Source organism: Polyergus mexicanus, unplaced genomic scaffold (genome assembly GCF_030449975.1).
Source record: "Polyergus mexicanus isolate NDT 795.1 unplaced genomic scaffold, iyPolMexi1.0 SCAF_9, whole genome shotgun sequence".
Classification (NCBI taxonomy): domain Eukaryota; kingdom Metazoa; phylum Arthropoda; class Insecta; order Hymenoptera; family Formicidae; genus Polyergus; species Polyergus mexicanus.
The window spans coordinates 10587630-10612997 of record NW_027223329.1 but is presented as its reverse complement, the minus strand read 5'-3'; the positions used below and the strand labels follow the sequence as shown (position 1 = coordinate 10612997).

At 32.4% G+C, this 25368-nt stretch overlaps 1 protein-coding gene across 2 annotated transcripts in view; it reads right to left on the bottom strand.

The window, feature by feature from the left end:
- Positions 1 to 22987, bottom strand: part of Bruce (BIR repeat containing ubiquitin-conjugating enzyme) — a 35148-nt gene extending 12161 nt beyond the window's left edge. Inside the window, exons 1-37 of one of the 2 annotated variants that reach the window (XM_070302060.1) lie at positions 22729 to 22987; positions 21225 to 21544; positions 20639 to 20883; positions 20073 to 20412; positions 18025 to 19564; positions 17744 to 17918; positions 17242 to 17460; positions 16532 to 16955; positions 16274 to 16424; positions 15655 to 15805; positions 15343 to 15567; positions 14996 to 15250; positions 14584 to 14872; positions 14340 to 14501; positions 13605 to 13910; positions 12105 to 12401; positions 11473 to 11687; positions 10988 to 11144; positions 10717 to 10908; positions 10374 to 10594; positions 9893 to 10143; positions 9272 to 9447; positions 8717 to 8904; positions 8486 to 8627; positions 8041 to 8200; positions 7234 to 7615; positions 6737 to 6863; positions 5547 to 5705; positions 4991 to 5148; positions 4636 to 4858; positions 4088 to 4388; positions 3614 to 3789; positions 2873 to 3068; positions 2535 to 2762; positions 1817 to 2332; positions 1113 to 1383; positions 274 to 533 (exon numbers count right to left, since the gene is read on the bottom strand). In XM_070302060.1, coding sequence (XP_070158161.1) covers positions 274 to 533; positions 1113 to 1383; positions 1817 to 2332; positions 2535 to 2762; positions 2873 to 3068; positions 3614 to 3789; positions 4088 to 4388; positions 4636 to 4858; positions 4991 to 5148; positions 5547 to 5705; positions 6737 to 6863; positions 7234 to 7615; positions 8041 to 8200; positions 8486 to 8627; positions 8717 to 8904; positions 9272 to 9447; positions 9893 to 10143; positions 10374 to 10594; positions 10717 to 10908; positions 10988 to 11144; positions 11473 to 11687; positions 12105 to 12401; positions 13605 to 13910; positions 14340 to 14501; positions 14584 to 14872; positions 14996 to 15250; positions 15343 to 15567; positions 15655 to 15805; positions 16274 to 16424; positions 16532 to 16955; positions 17242 to 17460; positions 17744 to 17918; positions 18025 to 19564; positions 20073 to 20412; positions 20639 to 20883; positions 21225 to 21544; positions 22729 to 22906 — 9976 coding nt within the window. In that variant the 5' untranslated portion in view covers positions 22907 to 22987. The remainder of the gene's footprint in view (positions 1 to 273; positions 534 to 1112; positions 1384 to 1816; positions 2333 to 2534; positions 2763 to 2872; positions 3069 to 3613; positions 3790 to 4087; positions 4389 to 4635; positions 4859 to 4990; positions 5149 to 5546; positions 5706 to 6736; positions 6864 to 7233; positions 7616 to 8040; positions 8201 to 8485; positions 8628 to 8716; positions 8905 to 9271; positions 9448 to 9892; positions 10144 to 10373; positions 10595 to 10716; positions 10909 to 10987; positions 11145 to 11472; positions 11688 to 12104; positions 12402 to 13604; positions 13911 to 14339; positions 14502 to 14583; positions 14873 to 14995; positions 15251 to 15342; positions 15568 to 15654; positions 15806 to 16273; positions 16425 to 16531; positions 16956 to 17241; positions 17461 to 17743; positions 17919 to 18024; positions 19565 to 20072; positions 20413 to 20638; positions 20884 to 21224; positions 21545 to 22728) is intronic. The other variant, XM_070302061.1, reaches the window with a different exon arrangement.
- Between the last annotated feature and the right edge of the window lie 2381 nt (positions 22988 to 25368).

Sequence of the window (25368 nt, the reverse complement as noted above, 5' to 3'; positions counted from 1 at the left end):
ATTAATGTTCAAGTTTAGATAATAAATCACTTAGTATACAATTTCATTATACATTATTGATTTTTCTTTATACCGACTCTAAAATAAACATTGAAATACATTACAGACAACAAAGAATAATTTTTTTTCTTTCTTCATAATAGCTTATGCTTTTATGAAGATTTCACTGATATGATTGGACCTCCTTGAAGCACAAAACCTAAGACGATCGTCTTATCTGCCTATTCGGCCATCCCTGATTTCATTTGCAATAAACAGAGAACAAAGCGATACCTTGAAAGAAAGGAGTGGACCTGTTGTTGAGTAAGAGACCAATGAGACGAAGTCCAAGCTCTCGAGAGTGTAAGCCAAGTTGTAATAGAACCCTCTCCAAGTTGGGAGTAAAGAGAGACGGTGCTGGGAGTAACAAGAGATTGCAGCATGCCTCGACTAGGCCTTCCACTGAAGCCGCGGAATTAAGCACCTCAACGGCCAGATTAGTGTTCAGTGTGCTCACAGACAAGCACTGATGCAGTAAACGTAACCAACCCAAACTACATAAAAACATTATAAAAAATGAATTCTTCAAATTGTTATAAACGTGTTAAACCTTTAATCGACTAATCCAGCCGAGGATCTTATTCTTTTGAAGAATTATAAACACTATATAATCTTTTTAATAATAAATATTTTTCCTTCAAATGAAGAGAATTGTATTTCATTGTTATTTCAAAGAATTTATCACATTAATTTATTACAGTAAAATCTTTGTATTCTTAAATCTCCTATAGTATGTGCATATATGTGCATATATGTGTATATATATATATATATATATTCTTAATCTCTTCCTACTGTTACCCTACTATTAAGTCTTTGTTGTCTCTCATTACTTTATATTCGCTATTTAACTATATATTATGTGCGAAATATAAGAATAAGAATGACTAATGAAATTATGGACAATAATAAACACGATTACGGCATATATATGCACCATTACATATATAGATATATAAATATATTATATACATAGATGGATATTAAATAAAAAGTTAAGAATAGGCTCCGTTAATCTAAATAAATTAAAAATACAGTTCGACTATCGAAAAAATCAGAAAAAATAACGTTACCTGGTCTTTGTTAGTTGTTCCTCATCTATTGTATCGGGACTCGTTTTAATTTCACCGAATGCGGTGGTACCCAACAATCTTATTTGACTGAGATTTATGTTTGTCGAGTCGCGAGGTTTGTATAAGCGCACCAATACAGAAGTTGCGACTTCCGGTTGGGACAAAGTAACACGTATGTATGTTAAGCCCGCCGTTGGCATTGGAGGGCAAACCGGTGTTAGTGGACCATTACTTTCTCTTGAAACTTCAAGCGCTACAGCCGAGGGACATGCTGTTGAACACAAATATGCTTATGTTACATAAAAATGAAGTTCTGTTTGCTATTTAATAAAATTTTACGTTTATATATAATAATATATATTTCTCATTAAATGCATTTTTATTCATCTTGCAAAGATTCTTTACTTAATTTCCAGATTTTCCTCTCTCATAAATTTTTCAATCAAATAATTAATTGAATATTTCGACACTTTTACTAAGAAAAAGTTTTAAAAAATCTGCAGTTCGAAAGAAATGCGTTTAATAAGAAATATATTATTTATACAATTAAACTATACAAGATGGTAAGATTTTACGATGGTTGATGAACCTTCCCTCGGGTGATTTGGTATACGTTATCCGGACAATGCAAATAATATAAAAGGAAACATAAAAATACTGTCGAAGGAATTTCAACTTTAGCAGTTGAAATGTCATAAACTTACTGGACAAGGCCGTGAGATGCGGCTGCAGTTCCACCTTTCTAAGTAAAATAGCGCAAGGTAAAGTGATGGTGAGATCGACCCACGCCTCGTCGGGATAAAAATGATATGACCACGCCGGTGTTCTCGCGCGTTTATGAGGAGTAGCGTTCTGTATGAGAACATCCGCCGGTTGTGCGGTTGGATTTAACCAGGATATCGTGCCGAGAGGTGCAAAGTTCAATAAACCGTCGTCCTGGGTTTCTAAAGAACTGACGCCTTTTTTGCTACCACTCGCCATCATCTGTATCACGTTGGGCGCATTAGACAAGTGTTCCATGACAAGGGCGATCACTCCGGATGATGCGGAAGCACTGGTGATGCCATTGTTACTTGATCTCACCAAATTCTCACAAAGCACTTTTACACCACCCATTGCGGTAAAGATAGACAATGATGATGCATTGTCCAATACCCTTAAGATATACCAAAGAAGAGGTTCGGATAGCTGCATAATTCCTAATTCAGTTTCACCGCATGCTGTAAATAATAATTGTTGAAAACGATATGTTCTTCCTATATGTTCTTTGAAAAGTTCAATAATATATCCAACATTGAAGATATAATTGAGAAAGCAATGAAACTAGTGAAGACAAAAATAAAAAAAATTTTTTTACGCGATTTTGCGTTTTCAAGATAAATTCAATATTATATATTTATCTTATAACGTATAAATTCTTACAGGAAGAAAGATAATGGTAAAGCGGTTTGAGAACAAGGGTTGGATCGCTAGCCTTTTTCGTAAGTGTCGTTAGAAGCTGAAATGTTGCATCCGGTATCGAAGCTGGGTCGCCGAGCTCAGTGGTTGAGGCCGCGCTCGCACTTTCACCTAAGAGCATAGCTAACGAGGATCCCGTACTATGACCGAGAGTGCCTAATAAACGCATCATAGTCGGCTCGTGCTGCAGAACTTGAGAGGATAAAGATTTAATTAACTTTAACAATAAACTTGGCACACATTTTATGCAAAGTGACAAATGATGTCTTCTATATGTACATATACATAAGAGAGATAATTACCGGTATCAGCAAGGCAAGGTACATAAGATTTACTAGTTTTAGATTGCTGCAGGCGAAATGAGCTATGCTGTTCCGCCGCTTTACTTTCATCCGTTTGCCAAGTATTTACCTTCATTTGAGAATCACTCGCTTTGCTTACAGAATTCGCCTCAGATAATTCCATTTCAGCTGATTCCTCCAAATCAGTTGGACAAGCCTTTAAAAATATATATAAGAAAAATTATTTGTGTATGTTCATATGTAAGACACAAAAATAGACACAAGATGTATTGAAGTAAATTAAAATGCACATAAACATATATAAAATGTATTTTTAAAAAAATACAAATACTTTGTTAATCAAAATGCTAAAGTTAATTTTATATGAAAATTGTGTTCCATTAACATCTAGATCTAATTCTCAATGATACGAGATACCCATAAAAAAAATATTGCAATTCACACGAGTTTAGCTCAATCATGTCATGTCAAGATCACATAATTTCGATAACTATTGAGAGAATCAAGGTTAGGTTATATTAGATTATATTGATTATATGTATCTTTTGCTTTAAATTAGAACTGATAAAATATATCTCTCTAAATTTTTTACACGTAATAAACGTGTATGCTACATATTATTGAAAAAATAAGCCAATATAAATAGTTTGATTTCCTTATATATAATTTCTCTTAATAATCCATATATGTGTGTCCATATATATGTGTATATATATACATAAAATGATATAGAATACATACATTCGGTAATGGAGTTTGGATGAGTGTACACATTAATTTAATAAGAGCTACGATTAAAGTATCCCATGATGCGGGGCGTGTTTGTCTCGTATCGCCACCAAGTACACAAGCAAATAGACCACCAAAACCACTGGACTGACTGGCCGAATCTACCGCACCTCCACATTGCACGCCAACTGTTTGAACAATTTTCATGCATTGAGATTCTTGCAATCTTTTGCGACAAAAATAATAGAGTGAAACTATTAAATGTGTGTGTGTGTGTATGTGTCAAAGAAAGGTGGACAAAATTTTATTTTAGATAAAATGAGTTTTAATAATAAATAATTTTCAATGTGTTCCAATAATCTTCAATGTTTCTTTACCTGTCATAGTTTTTATTTTCACTTTCTCTCTTTTTATAACTATATAATTTTAGTTTATAGTGTGTAAAAATAAAAGATATTTAATATTAAAAGAAAAAAAGTTCATTACCTCCGGATTCTTTTACATAGGTCGAAACCAACACACCAATGTATTCGGATATGCTCATGGCGGTGCCCAAGTTGGTATTGATATAATTTAGATTGACTACAGAAGTTATTAGCTTGCACTGTGCATCTAAAGGTCCCTTCCTTGAAATAAGAGGCCCGCTTGGTTGCACGAGTTGATACACCACTTGCAACAGAAGATCCTTTAGGGCATTACCTAAACAACTGTCTGTTGTAATAACATCGCACATCATTTCCAGTCGAATGAGAAAATCGTGCAGCGCTTGGCAGACAGTAGGCCCAGCCTAAAATACGATTTAACAAAAAAGAGAGAATACAGCCAGTAGGTATTAACATAAAATATGTACAAATATAATTTTTGAGTTATATAAATATACATGTATAAATTATTATACATGTATGTACATCTCACATACATACAAATAATACATAAAATTAGTTAAGTGTTAATTAATAAGTTGAATTAAAAAATGTTTACACTACATTTTTTAGTAACAAGACTTATGATAGAAATTGTGTGTCTATCCTCACCATGATATATTGCTTATCCATCATATTGATATTTAATCCGTTACCAGAAAGTAGACGCAGCAACATAGGACCCGTATTACGTTCTTTAACAATGCAACTAGCTATAGATAGACTACTAGGTACAAATCCGTCTAAACAGGAGTATCTTCGTAGCGGTTGATTGCAAACAATAGTTAAACATTGTAACGCAAAACACCAAGCGCGTAAAGAAACTCCAGTATGCCTAAAATTTAATTAATAAATTGCATACATCATACACATTTTTAAATATTTATCAAATTATTATTATGTCACTATTGTGGCATATATTGTATGCATATTTGCCAATAAACTTGAACTTATATTTTTAACTTACCAAGAAAGTGCAGATATCAAACTAGATATGGCTACTGGACTAAGTGGAATTAGAGGTGTTAAAGAAGGATCAAATTGAGAGCCTGGATGTTCGGTAGCAGCATCCATATTCAATGCAAACCAAAGTTGAAGAACGAGTTCCAAATTTGCACTGTTATTCTGTTATGTAAACATAAGATCAATAATATATGTATTATGTATATGTATATGTATATGTGTGTATGTGTGTATATATATATATATATATAAAATATATATATATATAACTAGCAAGAAATTTTAAAATATTCATCGTTATTCAAGAAGCATGTAAATTATCTGAAGAAGAAAAAAAGAATATTCTTTGATTAAAAACATAAAGCTAAACAAATCTGCATAAAATTTTAACAATGCATATAAATATATTTTCATTTACAATTACAATATACAATAATAAACAATATACAATATACAATAATAAAGTTTTGAAGAAAAAAAAGAAAATTAATAATTTTATTTTAGACAAAGCTGATAGAGAAAGATGTATATTTCACTTGGATAATTAATTAATAACTTACCCGTAGATACAAGTCTGTAAACATTTTCTCAAAACATCTTGTTAACATAGAAAGATTAGAAGGAGTAGGATCGGATAAATTACCGATTTCTTGACTTTTATCGTTCGTCTCAGTACGTAAGTATGATTGTTGACAACAACGGTTTGCCTCCGATGGCATCTGTAATATAAAGCTCAATTCACATAATGTCACCTGAACAAAATCGCAGATTTAATCAACTCAAACTATTGGTTGCTGGAGGTTGTGATTGTTATACAAATAACTTGACAAAAGTATTCATGTGCTTAGCTCCTTACTTAAAAGTAATGTGGAAAAAAAGAAAATGATAGTGAGCTATATATACGATGTCTGATCAAAAAGAACCCGATCTTATTTTTTTTATGTCAGTCAGCTGCAACCCAGTGATGGGACTAGACCAGCATGCAAACTTGGACTTACTGCACATGCATGATTTTTTGCCAGACCGCGCAACCTTTCAATTGCTGCTAAGCAACAGTGATAGTTGCATGTGTATTCAGTTGCATTTCGTATTTCCAGCTAAAATGATCGAATGTGTTCAATAAAGAATCTGCGTTAAATTTTGTCAAAAACTTGGTGATACACAATCAGAGATAATTGAAAAGATACAAAATTTAATGCAGGGTATCGATTCTATAATTCAAGTGAGAGTGAAAATTACAAAAATGAGCGAATTTATTGGAAAATTTATAATTTTATTGGTCCAAACTTAGTAAATTTCTTCATTTTTGTAATATTCACTCTCCCTTGAATTACAGAATCAATATCCTGATTCTTTGCTGAATACGTTCGGTCATTTTAACTGGAAACACGAAATGCGGCGGACACTGCATCAATACACGTGCAACTATCACGGCTACCTAGCAGCGACTGAAGGGCTGTGCGATCTGACAAAAAATCATGTGCATGTGCAGTAGAGTCCAAGATTGCATGCTGCGCTAGTCCCGTTACCGGGCTGTAGATGATTTACGTAAAAAAATAAGGTCGGATACTTTTTAATCAGACCTTGTATACATGTTCAAAATTATTTTTTGTTTGAAACTTCTCTTTTTTTTCCCCCTGATAAGTACAATTTTTACAATATTTAATATATGCAATTGAAAGAGAGAAAGTAAAAAGACAAAAAACAAAACAAAAAAAACAGTAAAGAGAAATATATGGTACAAACTAACATGTACTGTTGCATTTATGCTGTGAGGTAGATTGTACATGCCGACTGTAGACAGTATCCTCAATGATATTTCTACACCCATTTCAACTCCGTACTCCAATCGTGCGTCCATAGCTAAAGAAATGCTCCTATATAATATAAAATATTATTATTATTATTATTATTACTTTTAATCAGGAAAATGTACATACATAAAAAGTATAAAACTGAAATAAAGGACACATATCATTTGTGAACAGCGACGCTAAACATAAATTAAATTCCGCGTGAAAATTTCGTAAAACTTAGATTTTTTTTATTTTATTCATTATGAATATTCATCAAATGCAAATGTTAAAGCGGTAATTAAAAATAATTATGTTACTGTTTTATATATATATGGCTTTTAACTTGAATATACAATAATATATATAATCGCTCTCTAGCACTAATTTCTTATTTTCACGAAAAATAATCGTTATATACACATAAAAGTATCAAGAAATCAAAGATAAATACCCAGTAATGGCCGAAGTTAAAATTTTCGATACTGTACTATCCTTCTTCAACATATTTCTGCCACGTTCCAATATATCGTCCAGAAAGTCTTCCAATTCGCTATCATCAGATTCCAAAAGAGACGGTAAATAACCATTGGATTTGGATGTGCTCGCGGTAGTCGAAGTTACCACAATGTTATCTTGTGCATCCTCTTCCGCATCTCCTTCAACGAATCCCTCGGCTAATGTGGCAGCGGAAGGAGCACTGCTGCCTGCAACACTGGCCGAATCTTCCTCTGTACGACTACTATTTTCTTCCGCATGATTCCCCAGTAAATCCAAATTCTCCTCTGATGGACTACCTTCGTGAGTGGAACATGCTCTGGGATATAATCGTCCTCCTACAAATTAAATTTTATTTTTATACCTTACACATTTTTATTCAATCAAATTACTATAGCCTGCCATCTATTATAAATTTTTTCAATTTATCTCCTACAAATTAAAATGAGAATTGCACATGGGTATGCTGTATTTTGCTCCAAATTAAGATATTGTTAAGACATTTAGTTTTATTTGTAAAAATAGTGCGTTGAGAATAGTGTTGTTTAAAAAAAAATTTATGTTAAACATTTTTGTAATATTCAATTATAACATGGAAAAATAAAAAACAAATTATTTCTTAATAAGACATATTTCAAAGATTTAACATATGTATATATATGCACGTAAACCAAAAATTAATATAATTAATATAACTATTAATTATTTGTAATTATTCATGCTTAATACAAATTAACTAAAAGGTGTAAATTGTAAAGTGTACCTTCTAATAGATCCATTAGAAGGCAGGAAACGGCATGTGACGACCAAGCAACATCAGACGTATCTGTTGCCAGTCTGATTAATTTTAAGAGTTGTTCCTCAGTCATAAGTTCGCACAAGCCAATTGCAGGACGTGTAGATATCACTAACCTAGCGACTATCTACAATTCAGAGAAATGTAATTATAGATATATAATATTGTAAAACTATGTAAAAATTATACGATTGTTCCAACTTAATTTTTTTTTAATGATACCAATGATATGTACACGAAATCATATACGTTGCTAAATCATATATGTTGGATTTTTTGTCCCAATTTATAAATATAATTTTTTTTTTCCCCCTAAGCAATACATTATTTTGTGTATGTGTGTGTGTGTGTGTGTGTGTGTGTGTGTAACATCAGTTTCTATATACAGATTTTCAGAGTTAGCGAAACTTACCTTGCAAGCCAATAGAAACATATCCACATTAGCCGAATTATGTAAGATGAGAGCTATGAGACCACGTGCGACCGGCAAAACATACTGGTGGGATAAGTTTGTTACGTTGTATTCGACTTCTAAATCCATAACATCCGATTTGCTACAATTATGTATAACAAGTACATTTTTTTAAATTCGTGTGTTTTTGAAATCAGGAAAGTGAGACGAGAATAAAAGCGTTGAACCAACCTAGCACTGGACCGTGGTTGGCTACAACACGGATTACGAAGCAACGATTCGTTTCTTTTGAGAATATCCTTGTAATGCTTTGCAGAATGTTGTTTTAATGTCTTCTTGAAATAACGTTCTTGAACTTTCAGCGTCGCTTCCACTTTATTGTACAATGTAGCGGCGTCGGATGAAAGAGTCATCAATCCCTAAATATATTGTACTTATAAATTTACATTACTTTTTATCTTTTTATGTCAAAAGCAAAATAAAAGTATTTGAAAATTCTGACATTTGACCCATTTAAAAATACAGATAGCTCAAATAATAGACATCTTTGATAGCTTTCTTAATAATATTTATTTCATCAACTATGTATTTTTATATAACTATTTTTCTTTCGTATGATTAGCTGAACAATCTTCGTTAAGAAGACTGTTCTTTTAAAAAACATTCCATTCTCCTTTTTTTCTATTTCTAGGTGCACATATACCATATATGTATAAACAGATAAAAGAAGTGTCTAATTTAATGATTAAATTTATGAGAATTATCGCTTTGATTTTATATACATACTTTAGATGCTGCAGATTTTTTTGCCTGTTCTAATTCATGAAGTTGCTGTTTATGATGCAATAAACGTTTTTGTAATCTTTTGCGGTAACTACGAGAGGCTGATGATCGATTAGCATTAACATATTTTCTTTGCATGGCTGATTCTCCTTGAATAAATTCCCAACGAGAAAATAAACCTTGCCAAACAAAGAATATAGAAATCAGAACATTATTATTTTAATAGTTACTTTTTTTTTTTTTTTTTAGCTAACAATCAGTATGTGTTAAGACATTGATAATGAAAGTAGAAAACTTTAATATAGAGAAACATGTAGATTAAAATATTAGCAAATTAGATTTGCTTGTCTTTTCGTTAAGTAGCACACTGATCAATTTAAAATATTTGAATCTTTTGCAAGCCAGTAATGCTGTACTCTCTGCTGATTTTTTTGCACAAAGCATTGTGTAGATTGCTATTGATTTTAGCAATTAGCAAACAAATTTTAGACAATCTTAAATTTATTGGTTGAATTTGCAAAATTTTCCATTATGCTTTTTCAAGTGTGCTAGTGATCAATGAAGAAAGCATTGTATGTGTGTATGTAAATTATGTTATAGACAAACGCGAATTATAGAAAATACCTTGTTCTCTGCTTTTCTCATGATTATCTTCAAAGCAAGGTGGTGGAGCAATGGTGTCTAAGCATATAGACAGAAATAATAATACCCAGCCTATTAAGGTAACATCCAATCGATTAGAATCGGACGACTGTACATTTGTAAGTGGAGCCAGCAATTTGCCCAATGTACGAACCATGGCTTCGATAACCGTAGACTTATTTCCTCCCGCTACTAACGACTTTCGTCCAAGAAATGTCAATAAAATAAATACCCTAAAAATAAAATTCGACTTAAAGTATGTATCTTATAAAATTAGATTCAATATCAATTTATATTTTAAAAGTCGCGTAGAGAGATCTAATCAGTCAATGATAAGAGATACAATATGATCTCCCTAAATTTCCTTTCTAATTTAATATCCTCTTTTGCTTTATTTCGTGTATTATATTTAAAGATCTCATAAGTCAGATATTCAAAGCGGTAAATATCTCAAATCTCTCACCTATCTTGTGGAAAAATATGAATAGATGCAGATGAGTAAAGATTTATCAGAGTATTGGATAAGAAATTGCCCCACCATGGCTGATGTCCTGCCATACCAACTAAGAGCGCAGCAGCGTGAAGTTGTAAACGTGGAGCTGGTGTCACAACACATATTGAGTGGAAAAATTTTTCGCAGATTGTTGGAGTAAAAACTTCGTATAATGACGTGGGTCGATGTATCTACATTTAAAAAAAAGAAAAAGGAAAAAAAAGTCAAATTATCTCATTACTTTTTAGCGATTAATAGCTATATCGCCAATTTTAAATGTTTAAAATCTAAAATAACAATAGTGCATACATACACTAGGTACCGGACCAATTTCATACACAGTATACAACAAAATATCAAGCAGAGTTTCTCCGAGGACTCGTAATTTATCACTGGGTGCATTTGCGAAAGATGTTGTTGGCACATTTCGCAAACCTCTCCACAATTCGAGACGTCGCCAGACACCTCGTACAATATTTAATTGATGTTGAAACATAATACATTCCTATGACAATAACAAATTTAAATGATTTTTATTTGGTTGCAAAATATTTCTACAAATTATATTCGTAATTATATCTTACCTGATATGTCGAGAGTATCTTGGCCGATGGTTGTTCCTTACTTTCATTAGATATCTTGTTGTAATAAAGATAATTTTGCATATGCATAACATTAGGAGTTTCTGAACACAGCAATGGATCCAACAAAGCTTTTAATCGTTCAATAGCTAAACTAAGTCTGAAAAAAAAAGAAATATTTCTAAGAATTGATAGAACAAAATACATAAACTTTATATATATAAAACAAAACAAAAAATATTTATCTCTTTCTTTTTTTATAGAAATCATTTTTCGTTACAATTAAAAGTTTCATTAAAGTTAAATTTTTTCTCCATTTCTTCTCACCCCTCTCCTTCTCGTTTTATATAAATATTTTATAAAAAGTATTACAAGTTGAAGAAAATTTTGTATCGCATTTTTCATTGCTGGCTGTTGGTGTGCTTATACATATATACATATGCGCTTGTGTATCATTCCCCTCCCCCTCCATCTTTAATATACAATACCTGCATTGTACATCCTCTGCTAAAGCTGACAATATGTTACATTGTGTATCAATGGTCACTTGTAAAGAAGGATCAAAAATATTGGCATCAAATGATGAGGAATCACTCAACTCGGAATAGTCTTCTCCAGGCAAAACTACCATATGTCCATAAAACACTCCTAACGGTATTTTACATGTAGTTGTGGCCATTCCATAGCGTCCTATCGTAGTGATCTACAATGACGATATAAGATTAATTTTAGTTTATACATCAAAACACATGAAAATCAATTAATATTGTATAAATAAAACTTAAGCGAGAGCAAACAGGAGATAATAATAGAATGTATATAAATGATAATGTTATTGATAAAAATAAATAAGAAATAATGTTGGAGCACAGAAACGAAAAAGAGAGAGCATGAAATGATGGTAAAGGGAAAATTTATAAACAAAATTGTTACAATTATATAAGTGTTTCTATAATTGACGTTTTTTAAGGGTGTTACACAAAAGTAAAGAGGCTTATAAGATAGAAAATATAAGATGCAAGAGAAAAAGAAAATTATGCAAAGAAGCACTAAAATAATCATAAAAGAAAAAGAATAACTGAAATAAACAGATATAATATTAATATATTGTATATTTTACCTTGAGATATCTACATACTGGTGGTGGCTGAAGATCGCAGACAATCAACGGCTTACTACCAATATCACCAGCGACAATAAGTCGAGTGCCATCCGTTTCCTCGTTCTTAATCCAGATATCTATGGACAGCGATACTAGATCATTGCACGACGGAATCATTAGATCAGTCAGTAATATGGGCGATCCAAAATCTAAAATAACGAATCGGCGCGCTCCCGAATGCATTCGTTCGACGACCAATGCTTGCTGAGGCGGCCAACACAGTAATCTACCCCATGGGAATGTGATATCTTCTCGCTGCAACATTCACATAATTTATCGATTACTAATGAAATAGTTGTGTTCAAGTTTATATATACTTGCCAAATGTCAAAAATATAAAAAGTGTAGTGTTATTTCATCTATTATATAACAATTATTATATGTATAGCTAAGAAAGATAAATCGCGTTTCACAGATGTATCAAAATAGATAATAAAGACTTGTGCCATACATGATGTCCCACAAATTGCAAACATAATTATAATGACAAAATCTTTAATTTTTCAATAAATATATTCAATAATTATTATTCCATTAATTTCAAGTCAATATTATCTTGATAGAATTTTAATGGTAAAAATTGGAAAATAGTGTATGATCTTTCTCGGCACTTTTATGGAGAAAAAAAAAAAAAAAAAAAAAAAAATATATATATATATAATTTATAAAATATATTGAACAATTAATCATACTATTTGTTATTAAAGCTTTCTAAGGTTGCCAATGATAAGACACCTTGTATAGTAATATGCCTGTTGAATTACGATGGAATTGCAACTAGAAAATTTTCTGGATATGCATACACATCTGTAGATCTGTTGAGATTTACATTTACACAATGGAGCTTCGATTTGTTACTTATTATGATTTGTATATAAAAAGTAACATGAAATTTTACTCAGTACATAAAATTGATACAATCATTGATCCTAATTGCATCAAGCAATAAAGCCAGTATAAGAAAAGAAAACTATGTGCATTTCTCGCACGCAATTTAAAAAGTGCAAACTGTTTGTACGGTGGTATTAAAAACTAGTTGATAATATTTCTTGTTGTGAATAAATAATTTAGAGAAAAGAAACCTCCTCTCTCTCTCTCTCTCTCTCTCTCTCTCTCTCTCTCTCTCTCTCTCTCTCTCTCTATGTGTGAATGTATGTACCAAGAAATAATGTTATATGCAAGAATCAAGCCAACATTGAGTACAAATTCAATAAAAGTTTTGTATAGCCCATGCAATTTGTTTGTCTAATATCATTCAGGTACATTTGACATAGATGTACAATTTTCTAGCAAACAAAAAAAAGAACGATCTGAATTACAACCAGCATATTAACAAAGCAAATAAATAACAAAAGAATAGTGTATTACTCGACTTAAGAACAAGGGTTGAAAAAAAAGAAAGAAAAAAAGAAAAAAAAAGATTGTGTGGTGCATGTCTTTTTCGTCTATGTAATCTACCTTTTTAGGATTGTCATCCTCAATTTTGTTTACAGCAGTATCGATATTTTGTACGCATGACTTTTCTTTTGTTACAATTGAACTTAACATGTGTGAACTGGGCATATTGTTTTGTGTGTTATGCCAAGTCTGGTTATCACCAGATATATCATTAGCTTCATCACAGTCTGATTGTTCATCAGGTGTGAGCAATAGTTGCGGAGATGGCTTCTTTAGCATTCTTCCTGTATACATACTAAGCAGATCGCTTAATGTAGCTGTTGATTTAGCCTGAACATGTGGTCCTAGCGATCCAGTATCCAAGTTCTACAATTAATATTTCTATCTAAATTAAAATTCTTCTACTCTGAAAATACCTATATATGCTGTTTCAAAAAATTATGATAAGATGTGAACTTTGAACAGATGTTATGTCCACTATTAATTACGAAAAAACGTAATTCGCCTAATCTACAAGGGCTGAGGATTTATATAATCGATCTACTATTTCGCTTGATTATTACAATTGTACTGGTGTCTTCTGCTATCTATTGTCTGCGACATAATATAAACCATAAAATTTACAAGTACAATATTATTACTATTATTATTATTATTATCACTGCACTTTTTAATAACAATTTTTTTATTATCGCTTTCTATCGTCATCCCCTTTATCGAAATAATTCACGTTATTGCATCATTTGGAAAGATGCATTTAAGTTAGATTTGCATAATGGCATGCAGAATACTTACATAAGTATGATGTATTGTTTTAATATCAGGTACACCATTGTTGCTTGTCGCTGCATTATCGTAGAGAGTGGGCCCAATGTTAATTGTACTCATCCCAGAATCGATCTTTTCCATCTTCGTACCGTCGGAGGCAGCGTGACAAGTGAAATGAAGAGGTTCGACCTGAATTAAATATCGAAGCCATTCGAGAAATAATCACACGACATTTTATTAAATACATTTTGTTAAATAGAATATTTTATACCTCGAGGAGACCTTTCATATTGTGATTAGCACACAACGCTTTCAACTTGCTGGACATTATAAATTCACTAGCGGGATGTGCGGGAAGTGTTAGTAGATCCCTCAGATCGATGGAATCTTGCGAGTATATCTTGGAAGAATGTACGGCACTTGCCGAAGCAACAGATGGACCTGTCTGCTCGCTGGCTACAACGGATGCATACGTTACGGGCATTGAACTAAATTTCGGTAGCATCGGTGGCTCCAAGTCAAAAAGTTCTATTTCAAAGGGTGTGTTGTATAGACCGAATCTGAAAAGAAAAGAAAAAAAAGAGAGGAATTGTATGCATTATTAAAATTATAACACAATATAAATCATAAAAATTATAAAAGAGCACATATGTATATATACAGTTGAGGAATATGCATTTCACCTTGTAGCAAGCAGCAAATGGTAAGGATTTACTCTATTAGATATTTCAGCAGCTATCTGTTGCACCAATGAGATACACTTCTGAGCGATACTATGATTTCTGTCCAATGGCAAAAATCTGGTAATGAGCAATTGGAGCCATCTCAATGAGCCAGCCCAATGTACTTCCACAATCGATGGTAATAAATTGACCAAAACGGAAAGCATAGCCTCGTCAAAGGTTTGAGCCGGTGAATCTTCTATATTATAAAATCCTCTAAAAAGAATCAAATTTCTCTCTTCTCTATAAAATCTCTGTATAATCATATATATTGTGTAATCTTTATCATTTTGAATGACCAAACTCACCCGCTGCAAAGAACAATCAATTTGACACATTTGTGCGCTATACTTCTACCGGCATGCAAGAGACATGTTTGTAGTAAATTGGATAATCGTCCTTGCACAGAACGTATTGTTTCCAATTGAAGTGCTTTTATTTCAGCGTTATTCTGAGTGCTACGCAATCTCGTTAATCTTATTGAGACTACCCATATTAGAATGTCAAGAGTTATAGATTGTACAATAGGAGATCTGCAAAAGTATTCACTCAAGCATAAATCTGATTTTTGAATCAAACCTGCTATTAAGTTATTATCTATTATACCTTTAGTAACTTACTCGATAGATCCTTGCAGGCATGCGAAACTTAAAAGATTATCGACAAAGATTTTGGACTCTAACATGGCACATCTTTGTATCCTTTCGTTGGCTATATTGGTAGAATGTACTGATCTCACTGTGATGGAGATCTCATGAATCCAGTTGCAACCTTAAATATAAACGTATAAACTTCGACAATATTAGAGTAAAATATAGTCTCATTTTTATTAATTTTTACGTCAATTCAACAATATGAAACAAATAGAATAAGATTCGAGGGAAGACAACACATTAGAGCAAAATATAATTTTATTCTTATTAATTCTTATGCCAATTCAGCGATATATATACATATATATTTTTTTTCTGTCTTGATATATATATATATATATATATATATATATATATATATATATATAGTATAATAAATAAGTAAATAAAAATATACATATATGGATAAATATTAAAATAAATTTGTTGTATACAAAACAAAAAATATACACAAAACATTTTTTAATAATTCAATATAATTTATGTATATATATATATATATATATATATATATATATATATATATATATATCAATTTAGAATACATATATATATATATATATATATATGTTCAAATTATACTTACCAATATAGCATCCCAACTTTTTGCTGCTTGCATTTTCGTCAAATTTTTCGCCAACATTAGCGGGTACAAGCGGTCGTACCTCAAATATTTTCAACTTTTTACAAGTAGGTGGTTTACTTTCTGCTAGATTTGATTTTGATTTTGTGGATGTCTTCAAAATGGAAAAAAGAAAAAGAAACAGCTTTTATTTACAGCGATCGATTCTATCGAGTATAAAGGCACAGATATATCGAGTATTGGCACAGATATATTACTTACTCCATCTTTTTGATCTATTAAAGCTTTAATATGGACGAGTAACGTTCTAGCCTTTGAGCGAAATAATTTTGGGCTTGTTAACGTTACACATCCCGAGCGACAAGACAAGTCCATACAACGATGTAAATCGATAGGACCGCAGAGAATATCGGTATTATGTTGACGTTGATATTCCTCCGTGATGACTGGATTTTCGCTCTTTTGTTGGTCGGTTCCTATGCTAAAGTCGATTCTCTCGTCTACGGGGGTAGACGATACTTTCTGATGACCGATTCTCTTTATATTTTGCTTCAATAAAGTAACTTGAATAGTCGGTAATTCTTGACAAAATGCATGCAAGGTAAATCGAACATCGACATGCCCTATATTTCCTGACGCACTTCGAGGTAGAGTAAGTTCAAACACGTGTTCGTCCCAAGTAGTCCTAACATAGAATATAGAAAAATCGTATATAATCTATACGACTATACTTGCCTCTAGAACCGCCGGTTGTTTGTCCATTTTCGTACCAATCAACAGAGTTTAAAAATTTCAGAAACTTAAAATTCTTCAATTGCTTTTTCAATCATTTATAAATAAGATGTTATCGAAGATGTTATTCTTTTCCACAAAAGAAACATGTACATACTCGAAATATATTCAATGTTTCCCAATACATATATTCTGTATTCTCTTCAAACATTTGCTCTGTTATAATTATAACGACTTACGCGTCACTCTGCAATCGCCATGTTCTCGTATGATGCTGATCTTCCGACTGATGAAGATGCTGCGGATGACGTCTCTGTCTCTGAGCCTGCATCATTTCACTCCAGCATGGAGGGACGGTCGCGCTGTATGCAGGGGAATGTCGATCGAATCTTGTGAGTTCATACAAGAGCCGCAGATCCGAGTAAGAAAAATTCGATTTATGCGCTAATAGCTGATCGCTGTGAAACGTTCAAAATACATGTATAAATATATACAACCATATACAAAAGATTATCAAATGTAGATAAAAAATTACACAATTTTTAATGTTTATATAAATGTGCTATAAATGTGCTATAATATGAGCGCACACATACGAAACAAAACGAAAGAAGAGACAATATCAAATAATTATTTTAATGTTCGATTATTGCATGTAAATATGTATATATATATATATATATATATATATATATATATATATATATATATATATAAACTTTAGTTTGGACATAAACTTACTGACAAATTGACGATGTTGACGTACTAGGAGCTATATTTTCGTTAACACAACTTCCCTCGCTACCCATATTCACATCCTCGACATCCTCCTTTTCCTCTGTAGAATCCTCCTCCTCTGCTGTAATGAAGAAATGCAACGTGCCATCGCTCGTGCATACACACAGTCTTTCCAAACCTAAAAGAGTCAGTGTTCGTAACATACAAACTTTCTCCCACAAATTAATTTCCTAATTTACACAATTCTCGCTTCTCATTTTATTTCCTTACAAAAATACACTTACTGTTGCAATAAGTCGCAGAGATAAATTTCTTTCCGTCTAATCTTGCTTCTGTTACAGTCTTAAGCGTACTCAAGTTTAATAATCTGACCACACCGTCTTTACACACTAGGGCAATTTGCCCGGCAGATTCCTGAGCGGCTGAATTATTAGTGAAATTGGTACTAGAGGTAATGAAAGACGTTGTACACTTTATTTGTTTCTCCTGAAGAGGAAGAAGTACATGTTCTATCGGTGCCTGTTCCGAGGATAATTCACGCTTCACCAACGGTTCCGATGCTACTTTCACTACCGGCCCCGAGAAATCTAAAGCGTATACAAGCAGCACGGCATTCGTATTGCTCTCGTTACTACGGATTTCGCCATTTATCAATTTACTGGACTGGCTGTCGTTGTGGTCCCAGTACATGTAACTTTTTTGCGGAAAAAAATCGCTTTCATCGTCGACGTCCATTTGATTGGTATTTAATGAGGAAGATTCGGCAGAAGTCGCGTTATCTGCCGCGGGACACATCGCGACGTACAAGTATCTTCCATCCTTGGACGGGATTATACATGTAATACGAAGAGACTCCGACGCATTTATAATTAGCGTTTTCACGACTACTGGTTCCGTTTTGGTAATCTTCATAAGATCTAAGCTCTTTTTATTCATCATTGTCAAGTCGGATGTTGATGCAAAATGGGCCGAGCCATTGATAGAAGCGAAATTGGGATCGTAAGGTGTTGATGTCGTTGGAGCGGAACCGATGGGAATACCAATGGGACTCGAGTAAATGCCGTTCGAAGATGAGGCGGTTAGAGTGGTAGCTGGGAAGATGCCATCATAATGTGGACCGACTACCATATCAGAATCTACGTCCTCGATAACTGGCACTTCATATAAAAATTTACCAAGAAAGAGTTCTTGATATAAGCTTTCTTGGCGACCGCCATTCGAGCTGGCGCTGGTTCCTGTTCCAGATAGGGTCTTCTTAGTTTTTGAGTCTTTAGAATTATCCTCTTTGATAGATTGCGTCGTCGCAATTTTATGATGAAAATCGTACAACACTAAGTAATGCAATCTCGACGATATGTACCTACTGTCACCCGCTACTTTCATTATATCTAAAGTATCACTGGCAGCACTATTTACACTGTTCATCGCACGTACCAATGACGTCGAGCTCGCTAGATCACTCGAGGCGGCCCATACGTTTTCCAAGGTTCTCAATTGCGAAGAATTATTGTTAACCGTCACTGTAACGCCGCACACTAAGCACGGTCGAACTTTCAGTTCCGACGTCTCGGTATTTATAGATGACGAGGTTGTGGAATTGATACTTTTCGTCTCCTCTTTCAAAGTTACTGAAGATCCTACTACCGAAAGTGCTGTGACTTGCACTTTATAAAACGACGAGGATTTATATTCCGAAAGTGGATCCGAGTCAGAGCCCAGATTCGTTAAATACGTAGTCGTCAAATTCCGTGTAGCACAAAATTGTATTGATTCCTTATTGTTTATTTCTTGATCCAAGGTAGATATATAAAATGATACTTCTCTCTGCAAAATGCAACAGTTTATTGTATTACTTTTGATAAAGAAAGAGGAACATATAATAGCGTTGGATTTAGTTTTTTAAATACATAACAAAATTAATTGTAGGGAGTTATTTGTTAATTGTTTAACTTTAATAACGCACATCAAGAAATTTTTATTTAATTAATTGTTTAACTCTATTCAATTATTTTTTCTGACTAAAACTAAACACACATACACACAGAATTGATAAAGTTATTTAATAAAAGTCTTCAAAGTTTCAAAATCAACTTATTACCCTTACCGCTATAATCTCCTTACTTTTCGTGTTAACACTACAAGCTTACAAGATCAAATTATAAAACACATCCATATAAGATTTACATTTTTTTTTTATATTTTTCTTTTACATTAAAATATAACAAAAGGGATATAAGTGATATTGATATTGTTATAAAGTAAAAATTGTGAAATTTGATCGAAATTTTATACACAAATATTACGTTGCTCTGTTTGATAGATAGACGCTTACCTTCAACTGATTCGTCATGTTCCAAATATTTACAAAACCATTGGAAGAGGCTGTAGCCGCGAGGCCCATAATATTAGTAGTACCTATGACGTCCACTGTATCACCCACCTCACAAGCGGGGGCGGTTGCGAGTGTGACGGATAGCGGAACATTTTGCGTATATTCGCCCTTAACAAAGGGACATGCAGGCGAATGTCTTTCGTGTTCTGACCATGGTTCGTCCGTCGGCTCCCAACATACCAGACACACATTACAAGTGAAACACATTGCTCTATCATCGCCTGTGGCATTCGGTTCGTGATAAAAACCAGCCTGCGCCATTTGATCGGGTAAAGCCCATCTGAAACATATTCAGTTACAATTGTACATGTCTGTACATAAATATCATCTGTCACTGTATATTTATTAGCACATTTCAAATCATATAAATATTATAGACATAAGTTTCACAAAATTGTGGGGAAAAAAAGTGACTCTCTACATGCAAATGTATAGCCTTCTACATTTTTTATTTGATAGAAACTCAAAGACATCCAAAGTAGTGTGACACACTACTAATTACTTACTTGTAATTCATATGTGGCCATTTTGGAAATGTATTACGTCGCGCTGCTTCGCTAAACATTAACGCTCTATCAGTGGGACCACTTTCTAGTGCGAGACTAGGCAATAGGCCATTTAATCGTTCATTAATCGCGGAAGCAATAGGCAGTGCTGCTATATGCCGATTTTGCCTCTTTAATTCCATTACTAAGCCAGAGCATACGAGTTTTAAAGATCCGTGCGGAAGCTCCAAACATATCGTATTCCACTGTAATAAGAAATTTCCATTACTTTTTTGCATATAACATTTAAAAAAAAATCTTACAAAACTCTATATGTATTTCTTTTAAAATAAAATTCACAAACTCGAGGCTAGAATCGAGTATGTGAAAAGTATAGAGAATATAGTTGAAAGTCAAGTATAGAGAGTTTATATCGAGAGTGTATATTTTTAAAAGCAACACTTTTTAATTTTAAAATATTTTTTTTTAATTTTGCAGTTTCTTTCATCATTATCATCCATAATCTACAACTAGTTTTGAGATATATATGCCTGCATTAAGCATTGCATAAAATGTAATTGCAGATTAATTTAATAATTGTACTTACTTTTTGAGCTTTAATACCTTTCTTCTGATTTGCTTGTGCCGCAACAATTTTACTCGAGAGTTCTTGCAATACTTCTAGCAAATGTTCTACTCCAGGCAATTCTACACATTGTAGACATTGAAGTAATATTGTAGCCTCTGACAGCAGCAATTCCAGTTTTATGATATTTTCACTTTTAGTAATTGGGGTTTGCAAAATTGTATCCAACAACAGGACCCCATTATAATCGCTACGTATACCAATTCCCTGTCCATCCGTATATAACACTTTGTCTATTCCATCCGATAAATATATTCCTTGCAATTTTCCATTTAATTTACCTATAAAAATTGCAATTGCAATATGATTTTAAAATATCTCGTAAATTTTTGCTTGTTTCATATAAATTATTATTATTATTATTATTATTATTATTGTATCAATAATAACATCTTTGTAATATCACAATAATGATTTGTTATTTATGAATATAATCTTTTAATAATAATTTGATATAATTATAAGCATGTAAATTAATCACTCTTGTTGCTAATATCAAATATATTACCATTTATCTATTTCTATTTCGTAAAATTATTTAATATAAAATTAAATGATTTTCGTTGACAATATTTCGTTTGGATATGCAATTTAAAAAAATAGATTTACATATATTATATATAATAAACCAGCAAGAAAATCTTTGAATATTTTTTTCATGAAAACTTTGAAAAAAGATGATGCAAAAATCATACAAATGCATTGATATTAATTTAGTACAGGCAGTTTTCACATTTTTGTTTGTCAAATTTAGAATACCACCACATATGCTAAAACTGTATGCAAGATAAAGATGCTTATTAAAAAGCTGCATCTTTAGATATCCGAATGATTTGGGCAAATGTCAAGACAGTTTATCGAGTTGACAAAAATGGTATTTAGAAAAAAATAGTAGAGAAATTTCGACTGAAATGTTTTGATCTCAATGGAATTAGTCTTCTCTTTCTGCATTATATTACTCTCTGCATTTAGAACGAAATTTACACGTCTCCACATAGGATAAGACAAAGGAAATGCGAGAAATTGAAAAATGTATAAAAAAACAACTAAAAGTGTATATGTATGTGTATATATGTATATATATATACATATATATATATATACATATATATATATATATATATATATATATATACACACACACACACATCATATGAATGCTTTAGATTTACAATTAGATTGAGAAAAGAAATGGCAAACAAAGACGAATTACAACAAGATATTTTTTTTTCTTTTTTTTTACCGGAAAATCGTCAGAGAGAACGAGATATTCTATACACGAGAGACAATTTAAAATCATTGCGATACGAAATCTAATGTACGAAAAACGTGCGCGACCTTGACTGTGAGACATTATTGCAAAGTATTTTGCAAACATCGGATTTGTGCAACGGAACGCAATAGAGTGGCGAGTTTTCCCGGCATTCATGAAAATCAATTTAACAAGATCCGTACACATGCTTACCAGATAGAGAACTTCTTTGCAAAATCACGCCAGAGTTGACATCGAATACGTATACTTGTGCGCTACCAGTGGTGATGAGTAGAACGTTTAAATTGGCATGATAGATTATGCTTTTGCACTCGGTGTCTACGTTTAAACAACCATCTTCTTTCAGTAACCACGGATCATCATCAGCCATTTTGCTTATACGAGAGAGAATACAGTTTTAGAAAAAAAATTTCTCTAACGCTCGTACATCACGAGAAACATGGCGCACGCATCAACGCCATCTTTGAGTAGAACGTCAGCAAAATGCTCTGAATATGACTGACAATCGTTTCGTATCTCGTGACGATCAATTTATTAGATATATCGATACAGCCAGTCTCGAATCTCGAATCTAAAGATGCCATAGCAGTATCGAGCATCGAGCGTCGAGCGTCTGCGTCTAAACAAAAATCATTACGCAGGAATCTTAATGAGATAGATTTCAGCTTCTTGCTGCTATAATAGCATGATGAATGATATGAATTCGGTCGAGATAAAAGAAATTATGTTCTAATATACATTACTAATACTGAAAATTGATATTTATTTACATTATACACAATAGATATTATTATTAAACAAAAAATATATAAAACGTTACTATTCCCTAGCGAAAAATTAGAATCTAATCAAGGATTAAAGGATATAATTTTCATAATTTTTTTTCAGCATGTTTATAACATACTGCTTCTTTAAATCATTTCCTACTTTTAATAATAGTTTTTCAAACTGTGTCATTTTTTGTCATTTGTGAATCCCTTTTTGTGTCTTATTTATTTGAATATTTCGACTATCCAAAATATCTTGCTGCATTTGTATTTTTCTTTTATTTTAACTTTACACTGCTAGAGTAGTAACGTTTTATAATATATTTTTTGATTAATAATAATAACGCACACACACACACATATCTATTATATAATAAAATAAACAAAATAAATATATAATTCTGGATAACAATATTCTGCGCAGACGCTTAACGCTCGACGCTCGACGCTGCCAAGCTGTAAAGGCACCTTTAGACCGATATTACATTTGTCGTACGATAACATACGGTTACAAAAAAAAATTTTTCACGTGCTATGGCTTTAGCCTTTATTAGTCTATTATCGAGCTTTGATATATTTATAGTTATTATGTACGATTATTATAGAGGAATGATGGTAAAAAGCGGCGCAATTTTTTAAAATACGTGATAATCATACAAGAAATATTGGCTGCGTTCAGCAGAAAAAGCAGCTTTGCAACTGTTGTAAAATTCTTTAATATGAGCTCTGTTACATGGCACCTTTATGCGGCGTCTACAATTGAGATTTTAAGCCCTAAGCCTTAAGAAATTGACCAATCACAGTGTTCTTCTCATACTTGACTGTGATTGGTCAATTTCTTAAGGCTTAGGGCTTAAAATCTCTATTGTAGACGCCGCATTAATCGGGTTTAATAACATCCGTAATTGTGAAACTGGCCAATCACAACTATTCCTCTAAAGAATGGAATGACTGTGATTGGCCAGTCTTAGAACTACGGATGTTATTAAACCCGATTAGGGATGACGCGTAAACGTAGTCTATGATTGGTTCTTGTCCTTAGTTCCTGCCGAATCTAAATGTATAAACCAATCATATTAAAGAATTTTACACAATTGCAAAGTTGCTTTTTCTGCTGAACCCAGCTATTGTACGTAGGGCTGTATTCTGATTCCCTATCCGGATGCATCCGATATTATAGTATACGTGACATATACTATAATATCGGGTGCACTCGTGTGGGGGGTGGGGGTGAGGAATCGGAACACAGCATAGCATGTAGCACCGACGTAATACAACGTAATATAATATATTATCTCGTCGAGATCCGCTTAAATAGAACAGATTTGAAATTTCATCAAAATTATGATCAAAATACAGAGAGAGAAGAGAGAATCGTAAAAATATAATATTTTTATTCTTGAATATATATTAGCCTGAAAGAAGCAGGGATTTTTTACAAAACACATTACAAACTGTCTCTTTAATATATAAGCTTCTATATATGGTGGGTGGGTGGGGGTGTGTGCGTACCATAAAAGGGACAATGTAAGAAAATTGTTTCATGGTAAAAAAAAATCTCATATATATATATATATTTCCCTTTTTCCCTCGACAAAATATAAAATAATTGAGTACCGTTGATATAATAATTTCTTGTGCATTTTATTAAGCTTGAAACAGTTTTAATGCGAAGGAAGATTTTTTAATTATTATTTACAATTATTCCAGTAGCCACTAGTGTGCCCATATTATAAATATTGCAGCAAAAAACATGATAATGTATCACTGAAATACATATATATATATATATATATATATATATACATACATACATACTTTAAATACATAATGTATTCAATATTTTTTTTACATTTATACATTGTTTTATATTTTTTTATATCTATACATTGTTTTATCCATATAATAGAAAAACATTATGCCATCATTTGATGAAAAATTATAGATTAACTCTAATAATACAAACTTTTCACTCCATCATTTTTCTCTGTGTACCTTACTCTATGTTATTTAAATAACAATCGCTCTTTTTCTCCCCTAGTACTCTGCGTTGATACCACTGCTT